Genomic DNA, 24172 nt, shown 5'->3' with positions numbered 1-24172 from the left:
TGAAGGGCCGGAAGCGGAAGCAGCGAGGCTGACCCGCTCAGTAGTAATTCTGCTTTTACGTTCGAGAAGAAAGGAGCGCAGCTTTCAGTGTGGGGCCTCAACGACGGGGACATTACGACCGCAGCGCACAGCCCCGCACGGCGACATGGAGGCCGACCGACCAGACCCCAACGGGCCCGGAGCCGCGACGGCAGCCGCGGCCACCGCTGCGGCGGCGACTGGGGCGGCGACGGCTGGATGCCCGCAGCCTCGGGAGCCGCAGGACGGGGACGGAGGCCTGTCGCTGCCCGGGATCCTGCACTTTATCCAGTACGAGTGGGGCCGTTTCCAGGCCGAGAAGTACCGCTGGGAGGCAGAGAGGGACGAGCTCCGGGTGAGTGGGGAGAGGGACGAGCTCCGGGTGAGCGGGGGAGAGGGACGAGCTCCGGGTGTGGGGGGGAGAGAGTGGGAGAGAGGGACGAGCTCCGGGTGAGCGGGGGAGAGGGACGAGCTCCGGGTGAGCGAGGAAGAGGGACAAGCTCCGGGTGAGGGGGGGTGGGTGGGGTTGGGGGGGGGGGGGTGGGAAGAGACCAGCTCCGGGTGAAGGGGGGGTCCGCTACACACAAGCATGGAGGATTTTGTGGCTCTTGGATAACATGACGCTAAAGCTAACGGGCTAACCCTGCACACATTTCAGATGTCATTGTTGTTGCTAAGAAATTGGCATTCGGTGCTGGGACAGCTGGAGTGGGATTGGTGGTGTGTGTGTGGGTGTGGGTGTGGGTGTGTGTGTGTGTGTGTGTGTGTGTGTGGCCCAGGGCTGTCACACAGGTAGTCCCCCTGGATAGGGACCAGCCCGCCTCGACCCACTTTGAATTGTTCGTGACCTTTTTACGTGACCTGTGATGTTACCATAATATTGCAGATCACGTGATTAATATTTTGGTTGATATTCTGTTCCAGCCGGTCAGACACGGGTTATGTTGTGTTTGTACTCATGGTTTGACCACCGTGAGTCGGTCTAACCCTTCAGCCTCATGGCTCAGTGTATCTGCAGGCTGTATTACATAATCCAACCTGGTTAAAAATAGCTTGATGAAATATGAATGAAAAACAACATAGTGTGGCCGCGCTCTCTGCTTTATGCCGGTGTGGTGAGGCGTGTGTGCTCAGTGACGTGATGTCATGCACAGCTGACTCCGACCAAAGCTTTCAGTGCATCCTTTATGTGTGAGTTTGCTCTGTGCCTTAGGAGGACCAATCGTAAAACTGCTATAGGATGACCACCGCCAAAACAAACGGGGGACACGCCCACTTCCCTCCCAGATACAGTCAGGGCCCCCACAGGGCGGTCTGAGGCCCTCAGCAGCAGTAGTTCCTCCCCAGAGGAGGCTCACCTCGTCAGTCTTTGTGTCTTCATGCGGGGCCTCGTCACAGGGGGGTCTGGGACCACCGTACCAGCCAACACGCGTGTGCTGGCCCCAGATGGCAGACCAGACGGCCCCGGGCCCCTCCCCTCGGGTCTGGGCCAGGTGGGACCAGAACCAACGGCCCCGCGGGGAGCCCAGACCGAGGCCTGGCGGACAGGTGGCCCGGGGCCGGGGCCCCTTTACGCACGTGCTGTTGGGCACACATGCATGCTGACATAATCCCTCTGGGAATCCTATCAAACAGGGGATGCACTCCTTCAGTAACTCAAACCGGCTCCGAGGGGCAGCTGTTTGTGTTAGAGCTCGGTAATGAACGGCGTGGGGTAGGGCCTGCCTTCTCTCACACGTCCCGCCCCATGAAGGAGGTGGAGTGGTGGGGCCACCCTGTAGCAGCAGGCGAACGGAGCCGCAGGTTATGACGAGATCCTACTGCCATCTTTCTATTTACAGTCATTGTTATCTTCGAAGAAGTGTGTGTGTGTGTGTGTGTGTGTGTGTGTGTGTGTGTGTGTGTGTGTGTGTGTGTGTGTGTGTGTGTGTGTGTGTGTGTGTGTGTGTGTGTGTGTGTGTGTGTGTGTGTGTGTGTGGGGTCCAGGCATATTCATGTATAAATAACGGTGTGCACTGAGCCATACCATGCGTCCATGACCCCCGTACTGTTAGCTCACAAACAGGGCTGCATGTGGGCCTACAGTATAAACAACATAACCAGGCTGCACCATCTGCTCTCTCTCTGCTGCGTGTGTGTGCTTACGTTGAGTTGACTACCTCCATCATTTGGGCTCTGAGGCCGTAGAAGAGGAAGACGATGATTGTGATGATGAAGAAGCCTTTCTCTGATGCGTCGTACACCCAGCGCTCATGCCCTCAAACGCTGGCCCAGAAAAAGGCCCTGCTCTAGTTGTGGCTCCAGGATTCTCTGCTGGCTAACGAGGCGATGGCCGCAGGATGAGAGGGGGGGGGGGACTCACCTGAGTGGGGTCTTCAGGTGCATCCGGCTGAACGAAGGTCATGTTCATGAGCCCAGCAGAGCCACACGACAAGAAACCGCTTTAAAGCCAACATTAAAATCGTTTTGTTTTTACTTGGTCATATCGGTTTTCATTTGATTCTGCTCTAATTGGATTCTGTGAAAGTAGGAAGCTGATGCTTCCCTTCCTCCGAGGGCCTGATAACCGGGTTTATCTCTGAGGTCGCTGGCTCACGGTTCCTCTCACACTCTTCCACCTCCAGGACGGCTGGCACTGAGACCTTCTTGGCATATTCGTTTCTGTCCTGCTTCCTGCGCGTATTTTCTCGCCTAGCTTCGGCCGCATGGCCAGACGGCACCATGAGGTGTCGTCTGGCCCTCTGAACCGCGCTAAGCCCACTTACTCTCCCTAAGCCTGGGAGGCTGTCCCGTTAGGCAGGAGGACTTGGGACGGGACATTGTTTAAGCGTGTGTGTGTGTGTGTGTGTGTGTGCGCGCGCGTGCATGCGTGCGTGCGTGCGTGCTTGCGTGCGTGCGGCAGGTCAACAAGTTAAAGCTCGTCACCTGTCCAAGCAGAAGCAGGCATAATGCCGTGCCCTTGTAAGGTAACCCAGAGCCTGGGCCCTCCCCCTCTGCTCTGTCTCCACACGGCCGCGGTGTACCTGGTCTACAGCCGACTAGTACGGCCCCCCAGCTTCATCTGGACCGGATAACACTCAATAACGACTCAAATGAACCTAAAGCCACAGCATGGTCTAGCTTGGGCCGACCTATCAGGAGGATGGTGGGATCAGGGTGTGACTCTAACCTCTCCTTCTGAGTGGACACTGTGTGGACACTAACTTACCCTAACCCTAGACCTTGGAGGACATACCCCACCAAGCCCCTGGACGCGGTCCACGAGTCTTTCTATCCCTTCTATCATGATATTGTCTCTCACGTCAAAGCCTTGGATTCATCATCGTTATCAGATCATTCATCCGTCACGGTTTGGCTGGGACTGTTCTGCCCACCAGCGGGGCTATTAGAAGGTGGTCAGATCATAAAGGCAGTTTTATCGATCAGATCACGTACACAATGGTCTCCCAAAGGCTCAGATGAGTTTATCAAACTACTTATTACGGTCTGGGTTCCTCTTACCACCAGCCAGGCTGATGAGAAGACTCCCCTGTGTTACACAAACCAGATATGTTGTGTGTGTGTGTGCACCCGTTCATGTGTTCATGTGTTCTGGGCGATGGACGGTCCTCTGTTGTTTTCTTGAGTTCATGTGTTCTTGGCGAGTCCCTTGCAGCCTGAGTTCATGTGTTCATGTGTTCTGGGCCAGTGTCCTCTTGCAGCCTGAGTTCATGTGTTCATGTGTTCTGGGCCAGTGTCCTCTTGCAGCCTGTGTTCATGTTTTCTGGGCGAGTGTCCTCTTGCAGCCTGAGGTAATGTGTTCATGTGCTCATGTGTTCTGGGCGATGGACGGTCCTCTGTTGTAGTCTTGAGGTCATACCGTCTGATGAGGCTATGAATAGTCAGCTAATGACAGCTTTTCCTAGCGCTCCGATTATTGTTTTGTTTTCAAGCGTTTCTCTAAGTTGGTCCAGCAGAGGGCCATTCTGAACCTTCGATGTGTTAAATGTGCTCGTCTGTTAGCTAGCCAATATTCTGACACTTGATAAGCACCACGTCTGAGGGTTGTGTGCTGGTGATTGATGCATCGATGCTGGGCTGCGGTTTGATAAGACATCTTCCCTGGCATCGGGCGAGCATGTTTGGCAGTTTGGCACGTTGTTGTTTGTGACGGGAAGAGCCCGAGGGCTGTGATAACGAAAAACACCAAGGATTGAGTAACTTCCTGTTGGGGTTATTTTAGAATTTGGTTATCTGCATCCTGAGGAGGAAGCGGAATGCTCTCCTCTTCCTGTCCTCCCAGGCCGCCTTCCCTCAGGTGAAGCGGTGTGATCCCATTCCCTGAAGAGCTGCTCTGCTCAGGTCACCCAGTAGCACCCAAGGCGTCCTCCATCTCCCTAGGGCTGGGCCCTGGGTCCCTGGGCCCCGCACTCAGACCGCTCTGACCCTGACTGGCGCTGATCAGCTCAGAGCAAGGACAAAGGTGGGAAAGGAAGGAGGAAGCAGGAAACGAAGGATGCGTGTTGAGAGAAGGATGGCGGCCGGCCGCTTGGACCAGCAAACCTTTACTGGGAGGATGTTTCCACTGCCAGAGGCGTGTGGCCACTGGCCTCGGCCCTGCACTGGGATGTGTGTTGGTTAGGGCGGTAACGATGCACCAACGCACCATTCGGTTTGTAGCACCATTTCTGACCCACGGTTGATACATCCCACGATGTTTTTTACATTTAAAAAGCATTTTATTTAAACAACACTTATATTAAAATGAACTTAATGTAACATTTAATAACAAATAATTTGGAACACTGAACAGATTTGAACAGAAAGAATACTATTAAAGTATAGCAAAATGAATAAATAAATATCCAAAGATTGCAGTTGGAGGATGCTTGCAGGTAGGCAAAAACCCTCAACTAGTTTTGTGGGGTAGGCTTATGTATTGGAAAATATTATTGTCAAATAATAATATGATATTACAAATAGTAATTGGAATAGTTTGGTAGCACTAAGCAGCGTTCCTGCTAGAAAACACGGTGCCGGTCAAAGTGACCTGCGTAGGTTTAGTTTTAGGTCAAATATCCTATTAGCGCTTCTTATTAGGCTATGCAGCTTAAATAATGACATAACCAGGCCGTATAGATGCAACATGTTTAATAGCCTAACTTTAAAAAAGATGGGAAAAACATTGTGTGTGTGTGTGTGTGTGTGTGTGTGTGTGTGTGTGTGTGTGTGTGTGTGTGTGTGTGTGTGTGTGTGTGTGTGTGTGTGTGTGTGTGTGTGTGTGTGTGTGTGTGTGTGTGTGTGTGTGAGTGACGTCAGCGAGTGAGTGGACGAGCGAGCGGTAGCGTGTGTGTGTTTGTCTAGTGAAGAAACAAACGAGTCCGGTAGAATAAAGTACTCATTCCGACCTATAAGCAGACCTACTGCCGGTCAAATCACACAAAACACTAGAGTCAGGATCACACAGGCTATTTTTGCACGCTTGGCCCACTCTGGATAAATGTGGATCATATCACATATGAGGACTTCGACGGCTGTGGAGAAATGCCATCCTCCGTAGCCACGGAGAGCTGTCATCACAGAGAGGGCATCTCGTCGCAGACTTACGGCATCGATAAGAGGAGCGGTGTCTGCAGACTATTATTTCGACAAATTATTAGCAAATTTCAATCGGAAAATTTGACCGGAGAGTTACAATTTTGTCTGATATTTTATTGTTCTATTGCCGGACAACGGAAACCCTGGCACCAACCGCTGATATCAGGTGGCTGGATCTGGACTGGAGGGATAAGGGGAGTTAGAAAGGGCGTGTCACGCTTCTGCCTTCTCACACCGCGAGCAGGTTGGTGGATTTGAGTCTCGCGATTTCAGTTTTGATACGCGTATCGTTACAGCCCTAGTGTTAAGGCCACTGGGAACACTGGGCCCAGCCCTGCTGTGGGAGGTGTGTTGACAGGAGGTGCGTAGCCACTGGGAACACTGGGCCCAGCCCTGCAGTGGGAGGTGTGTTGACAGGAGGTGCGTGGCCACTGGGAACACTGGGCCCAGCCCTGCTGTGGGAGGTGTGTTGACAGGAGGTGCGTGGCCACTGGGAACACTGGGCCCAGCCCTGCAGTGGGAGGTGTGTTGACAGGAGGTGCGTGGCCACTGGGAACACTGGGACCAGCCCTGCAGTGGGAGGTGTGTTGACAGGAGGTGCGTGGTCACTGGGAACACTGGGCCCAGCCCTGAAGTGGGAGGTGTGTTGGCACTGGGAACACTGGGCCCAGCCCTGCAGTGGGAGGTGTGTTGACAGGAGGTGCGTGGCCACTGGGAACACTGGGACCAGCCCTGCAGTGGGAGGTGTGTTGGCACTGGGAAGACTGGGCCCAGCCCTGCAGTGGGAGGTGTGTTGACAGGAGGTGCGTGGCCACTGGGACTAGCCCTGCAGTGGGAGGTGTGTTGACAGGAGGTGCGTGGTCACTGGGAACACTGGGCCCAGCCCTGCAGTGGGAGGTGTGTTGACAGGAGGTGCGTGGCCACTGGGAACACTGGGCCCAGCCCTGCAGTGGGAGGTGTGTTGGCACTGGGAACACTGGGACCAGCCCTGCACTGGGAGGTGTCCTTTCTGCCAGATGTGTGCTGGGTTCTGGTTGCAGCGTTTTATTCCCCAGCCCTCTACTTATATCCCTGTTCTGGCTGCTGGCCGCCTCCCCCTCACAAAGCAGCACGGACTCACATCTGCTAACGTAAACATAGCGTCCACGACCCACCGATGGAAATACATGCTGGGGAACCGCCTTCCGAGACAATGTTGTGGGATTCAAATGTTGGTGTGTTGTGGCTTTCGTCGGTATTCTTTAATGTGTGTGTGTGTGTGTGTGTGTGTGTGTGTGTGGGGGTGTGTGGGTGGGTGGGTGTGTGGGTGGGTGTGTGTGTGTGTGTAGGCTCAGGTGGCGTTCCTCCAGGGCGAGAGGAAAGGCCAGGAGAACATGAAGCAGGACCTGGTGAGACGCATCAAGATGCTGGAGTACGCCCTGAAGCAGGAGAGGTAAGCTACACTAAGGCTCCCACCACACTAATGCACACTTAGCACACTCAAACACACTCAACACTCAAACACACTCGACACTCAAACACACTCGACACTCAAACACACTCAACACTCAAACACACTCAACACTCGTTTTACTTCCTCTGTGCTCTGATACCTAATCAGTCTTCTCAGCGGTCACTCTGATTGATGTGTTGCTGCCCCCTGTGGCGGTCTGTGGTGTTGATGTGTTGCTGCCCCCTGTGGCGGTCTGTGGTGTTGATGTGTTGCTGCCCCCTGTGGCGGCCTGTGGTGTTGATGTGTTGCTGCCCCCTGTGGCGGTCTGTGGTGTTGATGTGTTGCTGCCCCCTGTGGCGGCCTGTGGTGTTGATGTGTTGCTGCCCCCTGTGGCGGTCTGTGGTGTTGATGTGTTGCTGCCCCCTGTGGCGGTCTGTGGTGTTGATGTGTTGCTGCCCCCTGTGGCGGTCTGTGGTGTTGCTGCCCCCTGTGGCGGTCTGTGGTGTTGATGTGTTGCTGCCCCCTGTGGCGGTCTGTGGTGTTGATGTGTTGCTGCCCCCTGTGGCGGTCTGTGGTGTTGATGTGTTGCTGCCCCCTGTGGCGGTCTGTGGTGTTGCTGTGTTGCTGCCCCCTGTGGCGGTGTCTGGTGTTGATGTGTTGATGTGTTGCTGCCCCCTGTGGCGGTCTGTGGTGTTGATGTGTTGCTGCCCCCTGTGGCGGTCTGTGGTGTTGATGTGTTGCTGCCCCCTGTGGCGGTCTGTGGTGTTGCTGCCCCCTGTGGCGGTGTCTGGTGTTGATGTGTTGCTGCCCCCTGTGGCGGTCTGTGGTGTTGCAGGGCCAAACACCAGAAGCTAAAGACCGGTACAGACCAGAGTCCTGGAGACAAGAAGCCGGAGCTGGAGGCTGAGCCACGTACGTTGACCCAACAGAGATAACGTTGTCATGGAGTCCCGGCTCGGTGGGACAGGGCGGCTGGGACTAATGAATGATTCTGTTTTGCTCCAGTACCCAATGGCCCGGCAGAGTCCGATTCCGAGCCAGCCAATCAGATGTCCTGGAAGGAGGGACGTCAGCTATTACGAAAGTGAGGCTCCTTTCCATCTGTTGTATGGTTCATTATGTTGATGTCATACTACGTGATGAGCAGTGGTCCATAATATCAATGAGGTCATACCGTGTGTTCCTGATGTCTTCCTGGTTTCTTCCTGGTCTTCCCGGCGGTCTTCCTGGTTTCTTCCTGGTCTTCCCGACGGTCTTCCTGGTCTTCCTGGTCTTCCCGGCGGTCTTCCTGGTGTCTTCCTGGTCTTCCCGGCGGTCCCCAGGTACCTGGAGGAGGTGGGCTACTCAGATACCATCCTGGACATGCGCTCCAAGCGTGTCCGCTCCCTACTGGGGAGGAGCAGCCCGGAGGCCAACGGACCCCCGCCCAGCGAGACCGCCCCCGAGGGAGAACCCTTCGGAGGTGGAGGAGGTGGAGGAGGAGGAGGTGGAGGTGGAGGTGGAGGAGGAGGTGGAGGAGGAGGAGGAAGTGGAGGAGGAGGAGGAGGTGGAGGAGGCAGCGACAGCGGAGAGTCCTTATTGGTCCGACAGATAGAGGAGCAGATCAAGAGGTGAGTGGGGGGGGGCAGAAGGTCGACTGCAGGCCTGTTCTCCAGGGAGGACTGGAGTAAAGTGTGTGTGTGTGTGCGTGTGTTAGGAATGCGGGGAAGGAGAGCGCCTCGTCCCGTGTGGGGGGCTCGGTCCTGGACCAGATCCCCTTCCTGCACGCCTGCCAGGACGACGAGGACGACAGTGACGAGGAGGACGACTTCACGGCCATGGCCACGGACTGCATCGACGGCACCATCCGGAAAAACAAGAAGCCGCGCGCAAAGGTGGGTCCCGGCGCCCCGCTGTCTGCTGAGCCCCCTCTAACCCCCCCTCTGTCCCCCCCCGTCCCAGCGCTGTCCCGTCGCTCTCCCCCACTCTCCCCCCCCCCCCCCCCCCCCCCCCCCCCCCCCCCCCCCCCCACCCCCCCCCCCCCCCTCTCCGTCCCGTCGCTGACCCCCCCTCTCTCCCCCCCCCCCTGCAGGAGCCCATGACCTCCGACCTGGACCCCGAGGAGGAGGAGGAGGAGGAGGACTCAGAGGACGCGCTCGGAGAGTTTGACTTCCTGGGCTCGGGGGAGGAGGGGGAGGGGGCGGGAGAGGCCCGCCTGTCGGGGGACGGACGGGAGTTAGGTACGCTGTTGCCATAGCAACGACACCACCCTCCACCACCACCAGCACCACCACCAGCACCAGCACTGCCCTCCACTCCACTCTCCCATCACGCGTCACCAGTCTTTAACTTCCTGTCTCGTGTACTCCGGCCCTTTCTGTTGGTGTCCTCGCTGTGGCGTCCTGAGTGTCAATAAAGCCGATGTCTTTCCCCAAGCACTCGTCTCTCTGTGCCTTTCATGAACTCTGGGCGCTCCATTTCCTGTCACCACGCACTCAGACCTGCTCTGCGTCCCTGCAGCCTCCCCGGGGGTTCTGCTTTGGTTTGTGTTTGTTCATGTCGTCATATTCACCCCGTCACGGGCAGGAGCGGTCAGCTTTATGTTTTGATTTGCGTTGGACGTCCTGTCTGCAGCTCACGGACCTCGCTCCGCTTGCTCCGGCTCTCCGCCGCCTCCCTTTGGTTCTGCCTTTTTATTTGCGGCCGTCCTCGGCCTGTGCGTGCGTGTGCGTGTCTGCGTGCGTGTGTGTCTGCGTGCGTGCGAGCGTCTGTATGTTTTGATTTGACCTCCATCCCCCCTGTCTCGCCCTCTCCTCACCCTGACCTCTGACCTCTCCTCACCCTGACCTCTGACCTCTCTGCATGACTGGCTGTGTTTGTGTCTTGTCTCCTCTCGCCCGGTTCAGAGAACCACAGGAACAAGTTACAGGGCATCATGTCGGACTTCCCCCCCAAACCCTCCCCCCCCCCTTCGGTGTCGGGACCGGCTCGCCCCGGGGAAGGTAAGACCCCAGCCCCCCCTCTGGCCCCCTCAGAGCCCCCCCCACCAGACTCTCCTCCACCATCTCTCTTCTGATCTTCTCTTCTTTTTAGAGGAGGCGTTGGATATGTCATCGGACCTCAAAGGCTTTATCCTCCTTTAACCCTGTTCTACTCAAGAGAACCCTGTTCTACAAAGAACCCTGTGCTACAAAGAACCCTGTTCTACTCTGAAGAACCCTGTTCTACAGAGAACCCTGTTCTACAAAGAACCCTGTGCTACAGAGAACCCTGTTCTACTCTGAAGAACCCTGTTCTACTCTGAAGAACCCTGATTTTCAGGGTTCTCCTGTGGAGAACCCTGTTCTGTAGAGAACCCTGTGCTACAGAGGAGAATCCTGTTCATCTCAAAGAACATTGTTTTACAGAGTTCTCCTGTGGAGAACCCTGTTCTACAGAGGATAACCCTGTACTACAGAGAACCTGTTCTACAGAGTTCTCCTGTGGAGAACCCTGTTCTACTCAGAGAGCCCTGTTCTACAGAGAACCCTGTTCTACTCAGAGAGCCCTGTTCTACAGAGAACCCTGTTCTACTCAGAGAACCCTGTTCTTCTCAGAGAACCCTGTTCTACTCAGACAGGGTTCTCTGAGAAGAACCCTGTAGAGAACCCTGTAGCACTGGGTTCTCTACAGTACAGGGTTCTCCTGTAGAGAACCCTGTACTGTAGAGAACCCAGTGCTACAGAGAACCCTGTTCTTCTCAGAGAACCTGTTCTTCAGAGTTCTCCTTAGAGGGAGCCTCTTCCTTAGGGAGGCTCCATGTGGAGGGTGGGCCTTGTGCAGCCGTGGAGCCCCTCATGGTGACGGTGGTTGACTGGTTCTCCCCCCCAGCAGCAGCGGGTGCCCTGGGCTTCTCCTCCGACGTCTTCATCATGGACGCCGTGGGGGGCGGGGACATGAACCTGGGCGAGCTGGCGGACCTCACGGTCGCCAACGACAACGACCTCTCCATGGACGTGAGTACTTTGCATCACAGCAGCTCTGATCCATAAGGCCCCCCCGTCCAACACCAGCCCCCTAGCATAGACCAGAACCCCCTCACAACCCCCTCACCCCCTCACCACCCCCTCACCCCCTCACCCCCTCACCCCCTCACCACCCCCTCACCCCCTCACCCCCTCACAACCCCCTCACCCCCTCACAACCCCCTCACCCCCTCACAACCCCCTCACCCCCTCACCACCCCCTCACCACCCCCTCACCCCCTCACCCCCTCACAACCCCCTCACAACCCCCTCACCACCCCCTCACCCCCTCACAACCCCCTCACCCCCTCTCACCCCCTCACAACCCCCTCACAAACCCCTCACAACCCCTCACCCCCTGACTGTCTCCCCCCTGACTGTCTCCCCCCTGTGGTCTCCCCCCTAGGGTCCCCCCCTGACTCTCCCCCCTGTGGTCTCCCCCCTGTGGTCTCCCCCCTAGGGTCCCCCCCTGACTCTCCCCCCTGACTCTCCCCCCTGTGGTCTCCCCCCTGTGGTCTCCCCCCTAGGGTCACCCCCTGACTCTCCCCCCTGTGGTCTCCCCCCTGTGGTCTCCCCCCTAGGGTCCCCCCCTGACTCTCCCCCCTGTGGTCTCCCCCTGACTCTCCCCCCTGTGGTCTCCCCCTCGGGTCTCCCCCTGACTCTCCCCCTGTGGTCTCCCCCCCTTTGGTCTCCCCCCTGTGGCCTCCCCCTGTGGTCTCCCCCCTGTGGTCTCCCCCTGGGGTCTCCCCCCTGTGGTCTCCCCCCTGTGGTCTCCCCCTGACACTCCCCCCTGGGGTCTCCCCCCTGTCCCAGATGCAGGACCCCCGGGAGGAGTTGAAGAAGACGTGGAACCCGCGCTTCACGCTGCGCAGCCACTTCGACGCCATCCGGGCGCTGACCTTTCACCCCAGCCAGGAGGTGCTGCTCACCGCCTCCGAGGACGGCACCGTGAAGCTGTGGAACCTCAACAAGGCCATGAGCTCCAAGAAGTAGGGACCCCCGTCCCTCAGAGCCCCTCCCACCGTGGCCACGAGCTACAGCGAAACCAATCAGAGCCCCTCCCACCGTGAGCTACAGCTAAACCAATCAGAGCCCCTCCCACCGTGGCCACGAGCTACAGCTAAACCAATCAGAGCCCCTCCCACCGTGACCACGAGCTACAGCTAAACCAATCAGAGCCCCTCCCACCGTGACCACGAGCTACAGCTGAACCAATCAGAGCCCCTCCCACCGTGGCCACGAGCTACAGCTAAACCAATCAGAGCCCCTCCCACCGTGAGCTACAGCTGAACCAATCAGAGCCCCTCCCACCGTGAGCTACAGCTAAACCAATCAGAGCCCCTCCCACCGTGGCCACGAGCTACAGCTAAACCAATCAGAGCCCCTCCCACCGTGAGCTACAGCTAAACCAATCAGAGCCCCTCCCACCGTGAGCTACAGCTAAACCAATCAGAGCCCCTCCCACCGTGACCACGAGCTACAGCTAAACCAATCAGAGCCCCTCCCACCGTGAGCTACAGCTAAACCAATCAGAGCCCCTCCCACCGTGAGCTACAGCTAAACCAATCAGAGCCCCTCCCACCGTGAGCTACAGCTAAACCAATCAGAGCCCCTCCCACCGTGAGCTACAGCTAAACCAATCAGAGCCCCTCCCACCGTGAGCTACAGCTAAACCAATCAGAGCCTCTCCCACCGTGAGCTACAGCTAAACCAATCAGAGCCCCTCCCACCGTGAGCTACAGCTAAACCAATCAGAGCCCCTCCCACCGTGACCACGAGCTACAGCTAAACCAATCAGAGCCCCTCCCACCGTGAGCTACAGCTAAACCAATCAGAGCTCCTCCCACCGTGAGCTACAGCTAAACCAATCAGAGCCCCTCCCACCGTGAGCTACAGCTAAACCAATCAGAGCCCCTCCCACCGTGACCACGAGCTACAGCTAAACCAATCAGAGCCCCTCCCACCGTGAGCTACAGCTAAACCAATCAGAGCTCCTCCCACCGTGAGCTACAGCTAAACCAATCAGAGCCCCTCCCACCCTGAGCTACAGCTAAACCAATCAGAGCCCCTCCCACCGTGAGCTACAGCTAAACCAATCAGAGCTCCTCCCACCGTGAGCTACAGCTAAACCTGTCTGCTGGTCTGTCTTTATCGCAGGAACGCAGCGCTGGACGTGGAACCCATCTACACCTTCAGAGCGCACAGGTGAGGAACACCTGATGAACACATGATGACCCCATGAACACCTGATGAACACATGATGACCCCATGAACACCTGATGAGTACATGATGACCCCATGAACACATGACGACCCCATGAACACATGGTGAACACATGATGACCCCATGAACACATGATGAACACATGATGACCCCATGAACACCTGATGAACACATGATGACCCCATGAACACCTGATGAACACATGATGACCCCATGAACACCTGATGAACACATGATGACCCCATGAACACCTGATGAACACATGATGACCCCATGAACACATGACGACCCCATGAACACATGGTGAACACATGATGACCCCATGAACACATGCTGAACACATGATGACCCCATGAACACATGACGATCCTGTGAACACATGGTGAACACATGATGACCCCATGAACACATGATGAACACATGATGACCCCATGAACACATGACGATCCTGTGAACACATGGTGAACACATGACGACCCCATGAACACATGGTGAACACATGACGACCCCATGAACACATGGTGAACACATGATGACCCCATGAACACATGACGACCCCATGAACACATGGCGAACACATGATGACCCCATGAACACATGCTGAACACATGATGACCCCATGAACACATGACGATCCTGTGAACACATGATGACCCCATGAACACATGCTGAACACATGATGACCCCATGAACACCTGATGAACACATGATGACCCCATGAACACCTGATGAACACATGATGACCCCATGAACACCTGATGAGTACATGATGACCCCATGAACACATGACGACCCCATGAACACATGGTGAACACATGATGACCCCATGAACACATGACGATCCTGTGAACACATGGTGAACACATGATGACCCCATGAACACATGATGACCCCATGAACACATGATGAGTACATGATGACCCCATGAACACATGACGACCCCATGAACACATGATGACCCCATGAACACATGGTGAACACATGATGACCCTGTGAACACATGGTGAACAAATGATGACCCCATGAACACATGATGACCCCATGAACACATGGTGTACACATGATGACCCCATGAACACATGCTGAACACATGGTGTACACATGATGACCCCATGAACACATGATGACCCCATGAACACATGGTGAACACATGATGACCCCATGAACACATGGTGAACACATGATGACCCCATGAACACATAACGACCCTGTGAACACATGGTGATCACATGATGACTCCATGAACACATGGTGAACACATGGTGAACACATGATGACCCCATGAACACATGGTGAACGCATGTTTACCCAATGCCTCCTACCCCTGTTTCCCCCTCCCGTCTGTCTGTCTGTCTGTCTGTCTGTCTGTCTGTCTGTCTGTCTGTCTGTCTGTCTGTCTGTCTGTCTGTCTGTCTGTCTGTCTGTCTGTCTGTCTGTCTGTGTGTGTGCCTGTCTGCCCCTCCTGTGTGCCTGTCTGCCCCTCCTGTCTGCCCCTCCTGTCTGCCCCTCCTGTGTGCCGGTCTGCCCCTCCTGTCTGTCTGTTTGCCCCTCCTGTCTGTCTGTGTGCCTGTCTGCCCCTCCTGTGTGCCTGTCTCCCCCTCCTGTCTGCCCCTCCTGTGTGCCTGTCTCCCCCTCCTGTCTGCCCCTCCTGTCTGTCTGTGTGCCTGTCTGCCCCTCCTGTCTGTCTGTGTGCCTGTCTCCCCCTCCTGTCTGCCCCTCCTGTCTGTCTGTCTGCCCCTCCTGTCTGTCTGTGTGCCTGTCTCCCCCTCCTGTCTGTCTGTCTGTGTGCCTGTCTGTCTGCAGCGGGGCGGTGCTGTCTCTGGCCATGGGCCCTGAGGGTGAAGCCTGCTACAGCGGGGGTCTGGACGGCTCGGTCCGCTGCTGGAAGATCCCCGACCTCAACGTGGACCCCTACGACAACTACGGTACCGGGGCCGGGGCCGACACCGGGGGGCTGACACCGGGGGGCTGACACCGGGGGGCTGACACCGGGGGGCTGCCACCGGGGGGCTGACACCGGGGCCGACACCGGGTCCACTACCGGGGGGCTGCCACCGGGTTGACACCGGGTCGACCACCGGGGCCGACACCGGGGGGCTGACACCGGGGCCGACACCGGGGCCGACACCGGGGGGCTGACACCGGGGCCGACACCGGGCCGACACCGGGGCTGCCACCGGGTCGACACCGGGGCTGCCACCGGGTCGACACCGGGTCGACCTTTGCCCTCAGGGCGCTAGGCAGGCTCTTTATCCACCGCCGCTCACAGTCAGTCTGTTGGTCAGGAGAAAGAGAAACGACATCATATGGCTGTCACTGCAGTTAGGCTGTTCATAGAACCAAGTGGCAAGCACTAACCATCACTAGGTTAACCCATCCCCCTGTACATCAGGGACAGCTAGGGTAAGATGCTACACAATGCTAGGGGCCAGGGCGTACAGCGTATAATAAGTGCGTACATTAGCTGCCAGTCGTAAAAATGAGTCAAGCTTTTACAGATGATCTCTTGATCGATAACTCAAGAACCAGTAGTGAGAAGAGTTATTGAACAGGAAGAGTGGAACCCTGCTGCTATGAAACTGGTACAGTGTAAAGCCACCATTCTTTGACCTATTTTGCTCAACTTTACGTGTGTGTGTGTGTGTGTGTGTGTGTGTGTGTGTGGTTGTGGTTGTGTGTGTGTGTGTGTGGTTGTGTGCGTCCCCAGACCCGGGCGTTCAGAGCCTGGTCCTGGGGGGCCATGAGGACGCCGTGTGGGGGCTGGCCTTCTCGGCGGCCCACCGGCGGCTGGCCTCCTGCTCGGCGGACGGCAGCGTGAGGGTCTGGGACCCGCTGGGCTCCGCCCCCTGCCTCTCCGTCCTCAACAAGGAGAAAGGTAGCACCCGTCGCCATGGTAACCCCGAGGTCCCCAGGGGGGGCGTGTGTGGGACTGACGGTGGCTCTTTCTTTATTTCCCCAGAGCGTGGCACCCCCACCTCGGTGGCCTTCGTGACCTCCGACCCCAACCAGGTGGTGGTGTCGTACGACGGCGGCGACACGCTCCTCTACGACCTGAACACTGAGCAGAGCCTTGTCGCCCTGGAGACGCAGACCGTGGACGGTGAGCCGTGGAACGTAGCGTAGCATCCCCTAGCATCAGGCTCCTGGCCTTGGACCGTAGCGTAGCTCGTCCAGTAGCCTCAGAACGTAGCGTAGTGCTGCCTGTGTCTGTGTCCCCGGGCCTCCAGGCCTCCAGGGGGCAGCGTGGATCTGGTGACCCCAGGCCTCTAGGGGGCAGCGTGGGTCTGGTGGCCCCAGGCCTCCAGGCCTCCAGGGGGCACCGTGGGTCTGGTGCCTCCAGGCCTCCAGGGGGCAGCGTGGGTCTGGTGCCTCTAGGCCTCCAGGGGGCAGCGTGGGTCTGGTGGCCCCAGGCCTCCAGGGGGCAGCGTGGGTCTGGTGCCTCCAGGCCTCCAGGGGGCAGCGTGGGTCTGGTGCCTCCAGGCCTCCAGGGGGCAGCGTGGGTCTGGTGCCTCCAGGCCTCCAGGGGGCAGCGTGGGTCTGGTGGCCCCAGGCCTCCAGGGGGCACCGTGGGTCTGGTGGCCCCAGGCCTCCAGGGGGCAGCGTGGGTCTGGTGGCCCCAGGCCTCCAGGGGGCACCGTGGGTCTGGTGGCCCCAGGCCTCCAGGGGGCACCGTGGGTCTGGTGGCCCCAGGCCTCCAGGGGGCAGCGTGGGTCTGGTGGCCCCAGGCCTCCAGGGGGCAGCGTGGGTCTGGTGGCCCCAGGCCTCCAGGGGGCAGCGTGGGTCTGGTCTGGCGTTGAGGAGCTGTGCTGTTGTGTCCCCAGGGAGCCAGCTGATCCACCGTGTGGTCAGCCACCCCTCGGAGCCCATCTCCATCACCGCCCACGACAACCGCACCATCCGCTTCCTCGACAACAAGACCGGTGAGTTACCGCCGACGACGGGGAGTCGGCCTGCTGTGGAAGAACAATGCATTTACGTGTGTGTGTGTGTGTGTGTGTGTGTGTGTGTGTGTGTGTGTGTGTGTGTGTGTGTGTGTGTGTGTGTGTGTGTGTGTGTGTGTGTGTGTGTGTGTGTGTGTGTGTGTGTGTGTGTGTGTGTGTGTGTGTGTCTCCCTGCAGGTAAAGTGGTCCACTCCATGGTGGCTCACCTGGACGCGGTCACCTGTCTGACCACCGACCCCAAGGGCACGTACCTCATCTCTGGCAGTGAGTAGCGGCCCGTCCGCACGCGTCACCAAGGCGACGCATCCGCACGCGTCACCACGGCGACACATTTAGACACCAGCCCAAGGGAAGCTCCCCCTAACGCCGGCTTTAAGAAACACATGAAACAACCGTTGGGTTATTGTAATACATATACATTTACACTCACGGCGTTTAGCGGGCACTTTTATCTAAAGCTCACAATAAGTAGATTTGTAAGAAAGAGAAACAACAATATATCGCTTTTGTTGGAACAACAATATATCGCTGTTGGAACAGTAATGATGATCATAGTACCAAGCACTAACGATCACTAGGTTATCCCGTTCCCCGTACACAACAAAGATAGCTCGGATGGTTATTTTTAAGTGAGTGCATAAGGTGCCAGTCGTAAAAACATATTCAAGCTTTTTCAGATTAGCTTTTGATGGATAACTACACAATGCTTTTTAAAGTGCCAGAACGTACAACATACAATAAGTGCGTACATTTAGTGCCAGTTAGTCCATCTGGACGGAGAGCTGGAGCCGGTCTCACCGGTAGAGCGAGGACGGATCACGATTGGAATGCCTCCAAGCCCTTCAGGACCATTCGGAAGGCCTTCAGAGGGATCCAAAGGGGGATCCCTCTAGTGGATCCTCTATTGGATACTCTAGAGCGATCCACTAGTGGATCCTTCTGAAGGCCTTCCGAAGGATCCTCTAGTGGATCCTCTAGAGGGATCCACCAGAGGGATCCACGGATCCCCTAGTGGATCCCTCTGAAGGCCTTCAGAGGGATCCACTAGGGGATCCCTCTGGTGGATCCCTTTAGTGGATCGCTCTAGTGGATCCTCTAGAGGGATCCAATAGAGGATCCACTAGAGGATCCCTCTGAAGGCCTTCAGAGGGATCCACTAGGGAATCCCTCTAGTGGATCCCTCTAGTGGATCCCTCTAGAGGGATCCACTAGGGAATCCCTCAAGTGGATTAGTGATCCACTATGTGGATCCACTATGGATACTCTAGAGGGATCCCCTAGTGGACAGGATCATCTAGACTAGGGATCCTCTCCTCTGAGGGATCCCTCTAGATGATCCTCTCCACTAGTGGATCATCTAGAGGGATCCTCTCCTCTGAGGGATCCCTGAGAGGCTCCAGGTTTCAGGGGCCCATGAAGGCCTGTGGGCCCCAGCAGGGCCGCCCTAGGGAGCGGTCTGACCCTCTGCTGCCCCCTCAGGCCACGACTGCTCGGTGCGCCTGTGGATGCTGGACAACAGGACGTGCGTGCAGGAGATCACGGCGCACAGGAAGAAGCACGACGAGGCCATCCACGACGTGGCCTTCCACCCCTCCCAGCCCTTCATCGGCAGCGCCGGGGCCGACGCCCTCGCCAAGGTCTTCGTCTAGCGGGACGGCGCCCGCACGGGGTGAGACGGTAGGACCTGGAGACGGGCGTGGGGTGAGACAGGGCAGGGAGACGGGCACGGGGTGAGACGGTAGGACCTGGTGACGGGCGTGGGGTGAGACAGGGCAGGGAGACGGGCACGGGGTGAGACGGTAGGACCTGGAGACGGGCGTGGGGTGAGACAGGGCAGGGAGACGGGCGTGGGGTGAGACGGGGCTGTGGTGAGACAGGGCTGTGGTGAGACGGCCGTGGAGGACTGGACAGGGTTTACGCGGGGTCGTTAAAGGTATTAAAAGGTAGTAAATGAAATTAGCCCAAATGAAGGCCATTAAAAAGTATTAATAAGTAATAAAGGTCATCTGATGAGGTATTGCATTTACAACGAGGCCTTTCAACGTGCAGGCCTATCTCCTAAAATTACTAAAACTTGCGTGGATTTATTTTTATGTTGCGAGTAGGACCTGAGTGATATCTATGATGTCACGCGGTGCGTGCGCTGAAACAAACTGGATATACCCGGCTGGCTGGCTGCCAAACCACTTTGCGAGTTTGCTTCTGTTAGATCAGTCATTTGAAAGACAATAATGGGGAAATGCACATTTTCGGACCTATGGCTGGAGCAATCGATATTTAAAGAATGATCGCAAAAAGAACATTTGTTTTACCGGTTGCCATGGTTATATCCGTGTGGTTAATTTGCAGTTGCGGTGTTAATTAGCGATGTTGTCAGCTTACTGTTACATTAAACTGTAATCAGAAAACGCGGTTATATGCTATAGACCCTATAGTATCTGTGGTATAAAGGCAGGGACGAATTTCAAATTATAAATATGTACACTTTATGTTGAAAGTATAGACCGTCGCGATTTCCTTTGAAACGGATGGCGCAGCGATTATTCTTCAAAACGAGAGCTGGTCAATTGTGAAAAAAAGGAATTAAACTATGTGGTTATACACTATAGACCCTAGAATATCTGTGGTATAAAGGCTGGGTCGAATGTCGAATTATAAGTATGTACAATCATAACGTATGCTCCGTGGCTCATAGCTCAACTGACGTATGGCGCGTTTCCACTGCAGGGTGCGGTACGGTTCGGTTCGCAAAGGTGCGGTACGGATTGCGATTCCACCGCCAAAAGTGGGCGTGACCCGGACTGAGCCGTACTGGTTTTGCCCTCGTCTTCAGTACTCCTCCGTTGGGGTACTGAGACGCCTGAAAGGGTGCCGGAAAATTCGAGCTACACACCCCCTCCGTTGATTGGTCGACCTAACCGTCACTTCCGGGCGACGTGGGGATAAAAGCAAACAAACAGTAGCCTCGAGGTATTATTCTTTACAATGAACATGTTGCGTAAAACGCTTGCCTGGGCGAACAAGGAGGTGGAGACTAGGGCCCGACCGATATTGATTTTTGAGTGCCGATGCCAATGCCGATTATTTTCATGGAAAAATTACGATTGCGATTTAATCGGCCGATTGAAAACAAAACAAAAAAAAGCCTATAAAACGTAGTTTTTGATACCTTAAATATACTTTAAACATTTTTGACGAATATGTGAATTGAATGCAGAACCTTTGAGTGTTTTAGAATACATTTACAGTCAAAAATGAGTGTAATGTAAAATAAATAACTAACTCCCAATGTGCTGCGCTCGTGAGCACTGACTAACATGTGCGTGCTGAGCAGTATGGTCTCACCGTTAGAGTCTACAGTATATCAAATTAACATGGCCTGGGACCTAAAGAGAAAAACAGGCACAACATGCTCAAACAACGCGTCTTGTGTACATTGGTGAGGTGAGCGCGCAGCTGCCTGAGCGAGCATGCTTTCATGTTGTACGGTAAAATTCAATCTCCTCTTTTTTACTCCAGCTAAAGTTGTTAGTTAGCAAGGCGATTAGGAGCGCTATCTGCAGGATACTAAGCGCAATAACATTTCAAAAAAAAAAAAAAAAAAAAACAGTTGTAATCTGCGTCTTTTTGGCAGATGTTGATTATTTTCAAAAAGGCTATAACCGAATCGGTCGGGCCCTAGTGGAGACATTCGTCTGCATTCTTGGGGAGGAAGACGTTGTTTCCGATGTTTACGTAGCTGCCGCGGCGATCGACATCCGGCCAACCACAAAGGGTACTGTCGGCGGTGGAAACGCGACCTCGGAACTGAGCTGGGCTATACCGCCCCCTCCCTAGCGGACTGAGGCGAACCGAACCGAACCGTACCGTACCGCACCCTGCAGTGGAAACGCGGCATAAAATACCTCCCGTTGCCAAGTCGTAGCTACGGCCCGTCCTATTTATGGGAAAGACTTTATATTTGGATTGTAAAACACATGAAAATATAAATGAATGACCTTAATTTCTTTGCTTTGGCAAGTGACCATGGTATAAGCGGGATAATGACATTCGAGGTGTCAAAAACATGTTTGATCTATCGTAATTAAAGGGGACTACTTTTTGAGGGAGATGAACTCAGAGTATACATTTAATAAGAATGCAATACGAATAAGAAAAAGCATAATTATTAAAGTATTTGAATTGTTTTATTATGTTGGCAAGCAAAAAGAACAATAAGTGGGATAATCAGTCTTATTAAAAGGGTTTGTGCAACCAACGGCACAGCAAGACATGATTGCGGCTCTTGTCGCTCTCGTCTCTTTCTGCCTATGACAGGCTCGTAGAGCGGGGAGTGACTAATGCCGCTTTTCCACCGCACATGTAGCTCGACTCGACTCGACACGACTCGACACGGTAGCAGCACGGGTCGTTTTCCACCGCAAATAGTACCTCCTGGACGTGAGCGGGGTCGGCTGCGCGAAAGGGCCGTGACGTATTTTTGTACGCGACGCAAACAACACCTACGCAACCCAATGAGCTGTGTTCGAAATTGTTCCCTATCATGGATGTAGTGCACTAAATAGGGTGCACGCCATTTTGTAGGGTGTTCGAATTCTCAGTGGTCCACTATATAGGGCACTATATAGTGGACTTAAAATAGGGTACATACGATGAACCCTACATGTTACTCCCGTATACCACAATGCAATGCGGTCGTGTTTTCCCGGAGGAGAAGAAGAAGCTGAATAACCGCGAAAACGAATACATTTAATGATGGAGTCTCCGGCTTTCGTTTAGAAATGTCAACAATTTATTTGGGATTTAACATAGAATATTTAACATTCAAAATTGATTAAACAAGGAAATGTAACATTCAACATCAATACAACCTCCAGCTTTCGTCGTGAGTGCCCGGTTTGTTTACATGATGTGGGCGCATCTGTCTGCGTCACACAAATACCCGGCGCATTTACTGACGCAAATGACGTTTAGAAATCTTAAGCGTAGTGTCCGAATTCTCGTTTGTTCGTTCCCTAAATAGTGCACTATATCATGAACACTATATAGGGAATAGTGAGTGAGTGGATAGGGAACGATTTCGAACACAGCTCGGACAGAACCCACATCACAACAATGGAGGACATCGATAACATTACTATTATTAGCTGGCATGTTGAAGAAGTGGAATATGTTGGCCGCGGCGCTGCTATGCCGATTAGAAGTGGAAGAACAGCTCAATCAGAATAAAAAATGATCATATATACGGCTCAATCTGAATACAATTCTCTGATCGGAATATAATTCCATGCGGAATAGCTGGTGGTGTAGTCCGCTATAATCGACATGTATACTCTTATTCAGATTGGTTTGGGGTGGGTGCGGCTACTTTTTAACTTGGAGAGATGGCATCAGCAGCTGCAGTAGCTCGCAATTGGTCAGTCGGTACTTGTATGCATACCGAACTTGACCGCAAGGAAAGTGGATTATTTTTGCCAGTTTCTTATTACTCCGTAAGTAGTCCGGTAACTTATCAACCCCAACGCGTCCGCTTTCGAAGCGACATCTACGTCTTTGGCGGGCTATTTCTCTGCTGTTTTGGCATGGAGCCGTGTAATAATGTATAGAACGTCGCCGGACATCATCGAAAATAATACCCTTCAGGGCGAAGCAAGACACCTCCGCTTCGCCCTGTCGGGGCTTATTTACCCCATAATGACCGGCGTTCTGTACTACAACATTATCCCTTACATATATCGTGGAAGTCCAGACCAACATAACGGTTGTGCGCGAGAGACATACGAACGTACGCTTACCACTTTTGTAAATGCCATAGGCCTATATACAGTACATTCAGATTACATGATAGGAATAGATCTATTCAGATTTAGAAATCGAATCGGATCAGAAGTGTCCATGTAAACACGGCTAGTGTTGTGTGTAACGCGTTACTACGCGGTACTTTTTCATGTAAAACCTTTACACTGTAATAACAATATTTAACAAGGTAATTATAACTTAACTTCAACACTGCCACAAAAACTCTCTCTCTGGCACTCTCTGTCTACGTCTACTTTGTGACACATTGATTAAAAACTATGGACCAAGTCCCGTTGGGACAACTTGTTTAATCCAACTCCTATGGTCTCTCTCTTGAAGTCGTGCTGGTATTAAAAAAGATATTAAAAGGTAGTAAATTGAACTTAAGAATGTCTGTCCCAACGCTGTAGGAGCAGCTGTCAGTGCTGTCTGTGGGCTGGTGTTGATGCCTCAGACAGGTCCGGTCCGAGGGTCATGTGACCTCTGGCCTCTGCAGATGAACCCGACCGTAACAACATGGTGTCTGTCCGCAGGGTCGGAGCAGAACACCGCCTGGACTGAAGAGGACTGGCCTCCCCCCCTCCTGTCCTCCCTCCCCCCCTCCTGTCCGCCTGTCCCCCTGTCCTCCCTCCTCCTCCTGTCCCCCTGTCCTCCTCCTCCCCCTCCTCCTGTCCTCCCCCCTCCTCCCCCCCCCTCCCCTCCCCTCCCCCCCCGTCCTGCAGCCCGCTGGCTGGGTGCTCTCCACAGGACCCCCCCCGGCCCCCCCGGCCCCCTGCTGTTCCCATGATGCCTCAGTGACTCCTACTATATGATACTAATCATACTCTGCTTTTATAACACAAGGTCTGCTCTGTTTTCAACTACTAATGTCTTGAGGCAACACCTTTTTTCTACACTACAATGTTTAAACCCTTCCCGTCTCTCTTGGTTCTGCCAATAGTCACTTTGTGTGTGTTTGTGCGTGCGTGCGTGCACGTGTGTCTGTGTGTGTGTGAGTGAGTGAGTGAAAAAGCGGAAGGCTTGGATTGCTGACACTACACAGATAAAAGCCCACAGGATGTGCATACAAACAAAACGCACAAAAGGCTTTTAATTTGAAAGATTTGTATCCACTCGTTCCTCCGCCTCCTGTAGACGTGGACACGGCAGTCTGTCTGTCTGACTTAACCAGACAATGAACTACATTCCAAAGAGTGTG

General features: G+C 54.7%; 1 protein-coding gene across 4 annotated transcripts; it reads left to right on the top strand.

The window, feature by feature from the left end:
* Positions 1-16: 16 nt before the first annotated feature.
* strn4 (striatin, calmodulin binding protein 4) lies at positions 17-23583 on the top strand. 4 transcript variants are annotated; one of them, XM_056612051.1, is made up of 18 exons: positions 17-373; positions 6924-7027; positions 7863-7939; positions 8033-8111; positions 8350-8637; positions 8724-8901; positions 9099-9246; positions 9913-10008; positions 10877-11001; positions 11824-11999; positions 13168-13215; positions 15038-15159; positions 15942-16109; positions 16194-16334; positions 17056-17154; positions 17353-17439; positions 18655-18844; positions 23508-23583. In XM_056612051.1, the coding sequence occupies exons 1-17, from the start codon at positions 146-148 to the stop codon at positions 18822-18824; spliced, it is 2334 nt and encodes a 777-aa protein (XP_056468026.1). In that variant the 5' UTR covers positions 17-145; the 3' UTR covers positions 18825-18844; positions 23508-23583. The 4 variants fall into 4 exon arrangements, with proteins under 4 accessions (XP_056468026.1, XP_056468027.1, XP_056468028.1 ...); XM_056612052.1 differs by having other exon boundaries at positions 10880-11001; positions 18655-18852; positions 23508-23574; XM_056612053.1 differs by having other exon boundaries at positions 11830-11999; positions 18655-18852; positions 23508-23574.
* Positions 23584-24172: the final 589 nt, after the last annotated feature.

The sequence above is a fragment of the Gadus chalcogrammus genome, chromosome 16, assembly GCF_026213295.1.
Source record: "Gadus chalcogrammus isolate NIFS_2021 chromosome 16, NIFS_Gcha_1.0, whole genome shotgun sequence".
Lineage (NCBI taxonomy): Eukaryota > Metazoa > Chordata > Actinopteri > Gadiformes > Gadidae > Gadus > Gadus chalcogrammus.
The sequence above is the reverse complement of the archived record's forward strand: the minus strand, read 5'-3'. Positions and strand labels throughout refer to the sequence as shown.

Bases quoted from the DNA above. Each gene is read 5' to 3' on its own strand.
- strn4 (XM_056612051.1), top strand. From the start codon at position 146: ATGGAGGCCGACCGACCAGACCCCAACGGGCCCGGAGCCGCGACGGCA. The intron at 8,638-8,723 runs GTGAGTGGGGGG...TGCGTGTGTTAG, and splicing joins ATAGAGGAGCAGATCAAGAG to GAATGCGGGGAAGGAGAGCG. The intron at 13,216-15,037 runs GTGAGGAACACC...GTCTGTCTGCAG, and splicing joins TACACCTTCAGAGCGCACAG to CGGGGCGGTGCTGTCTCTGG.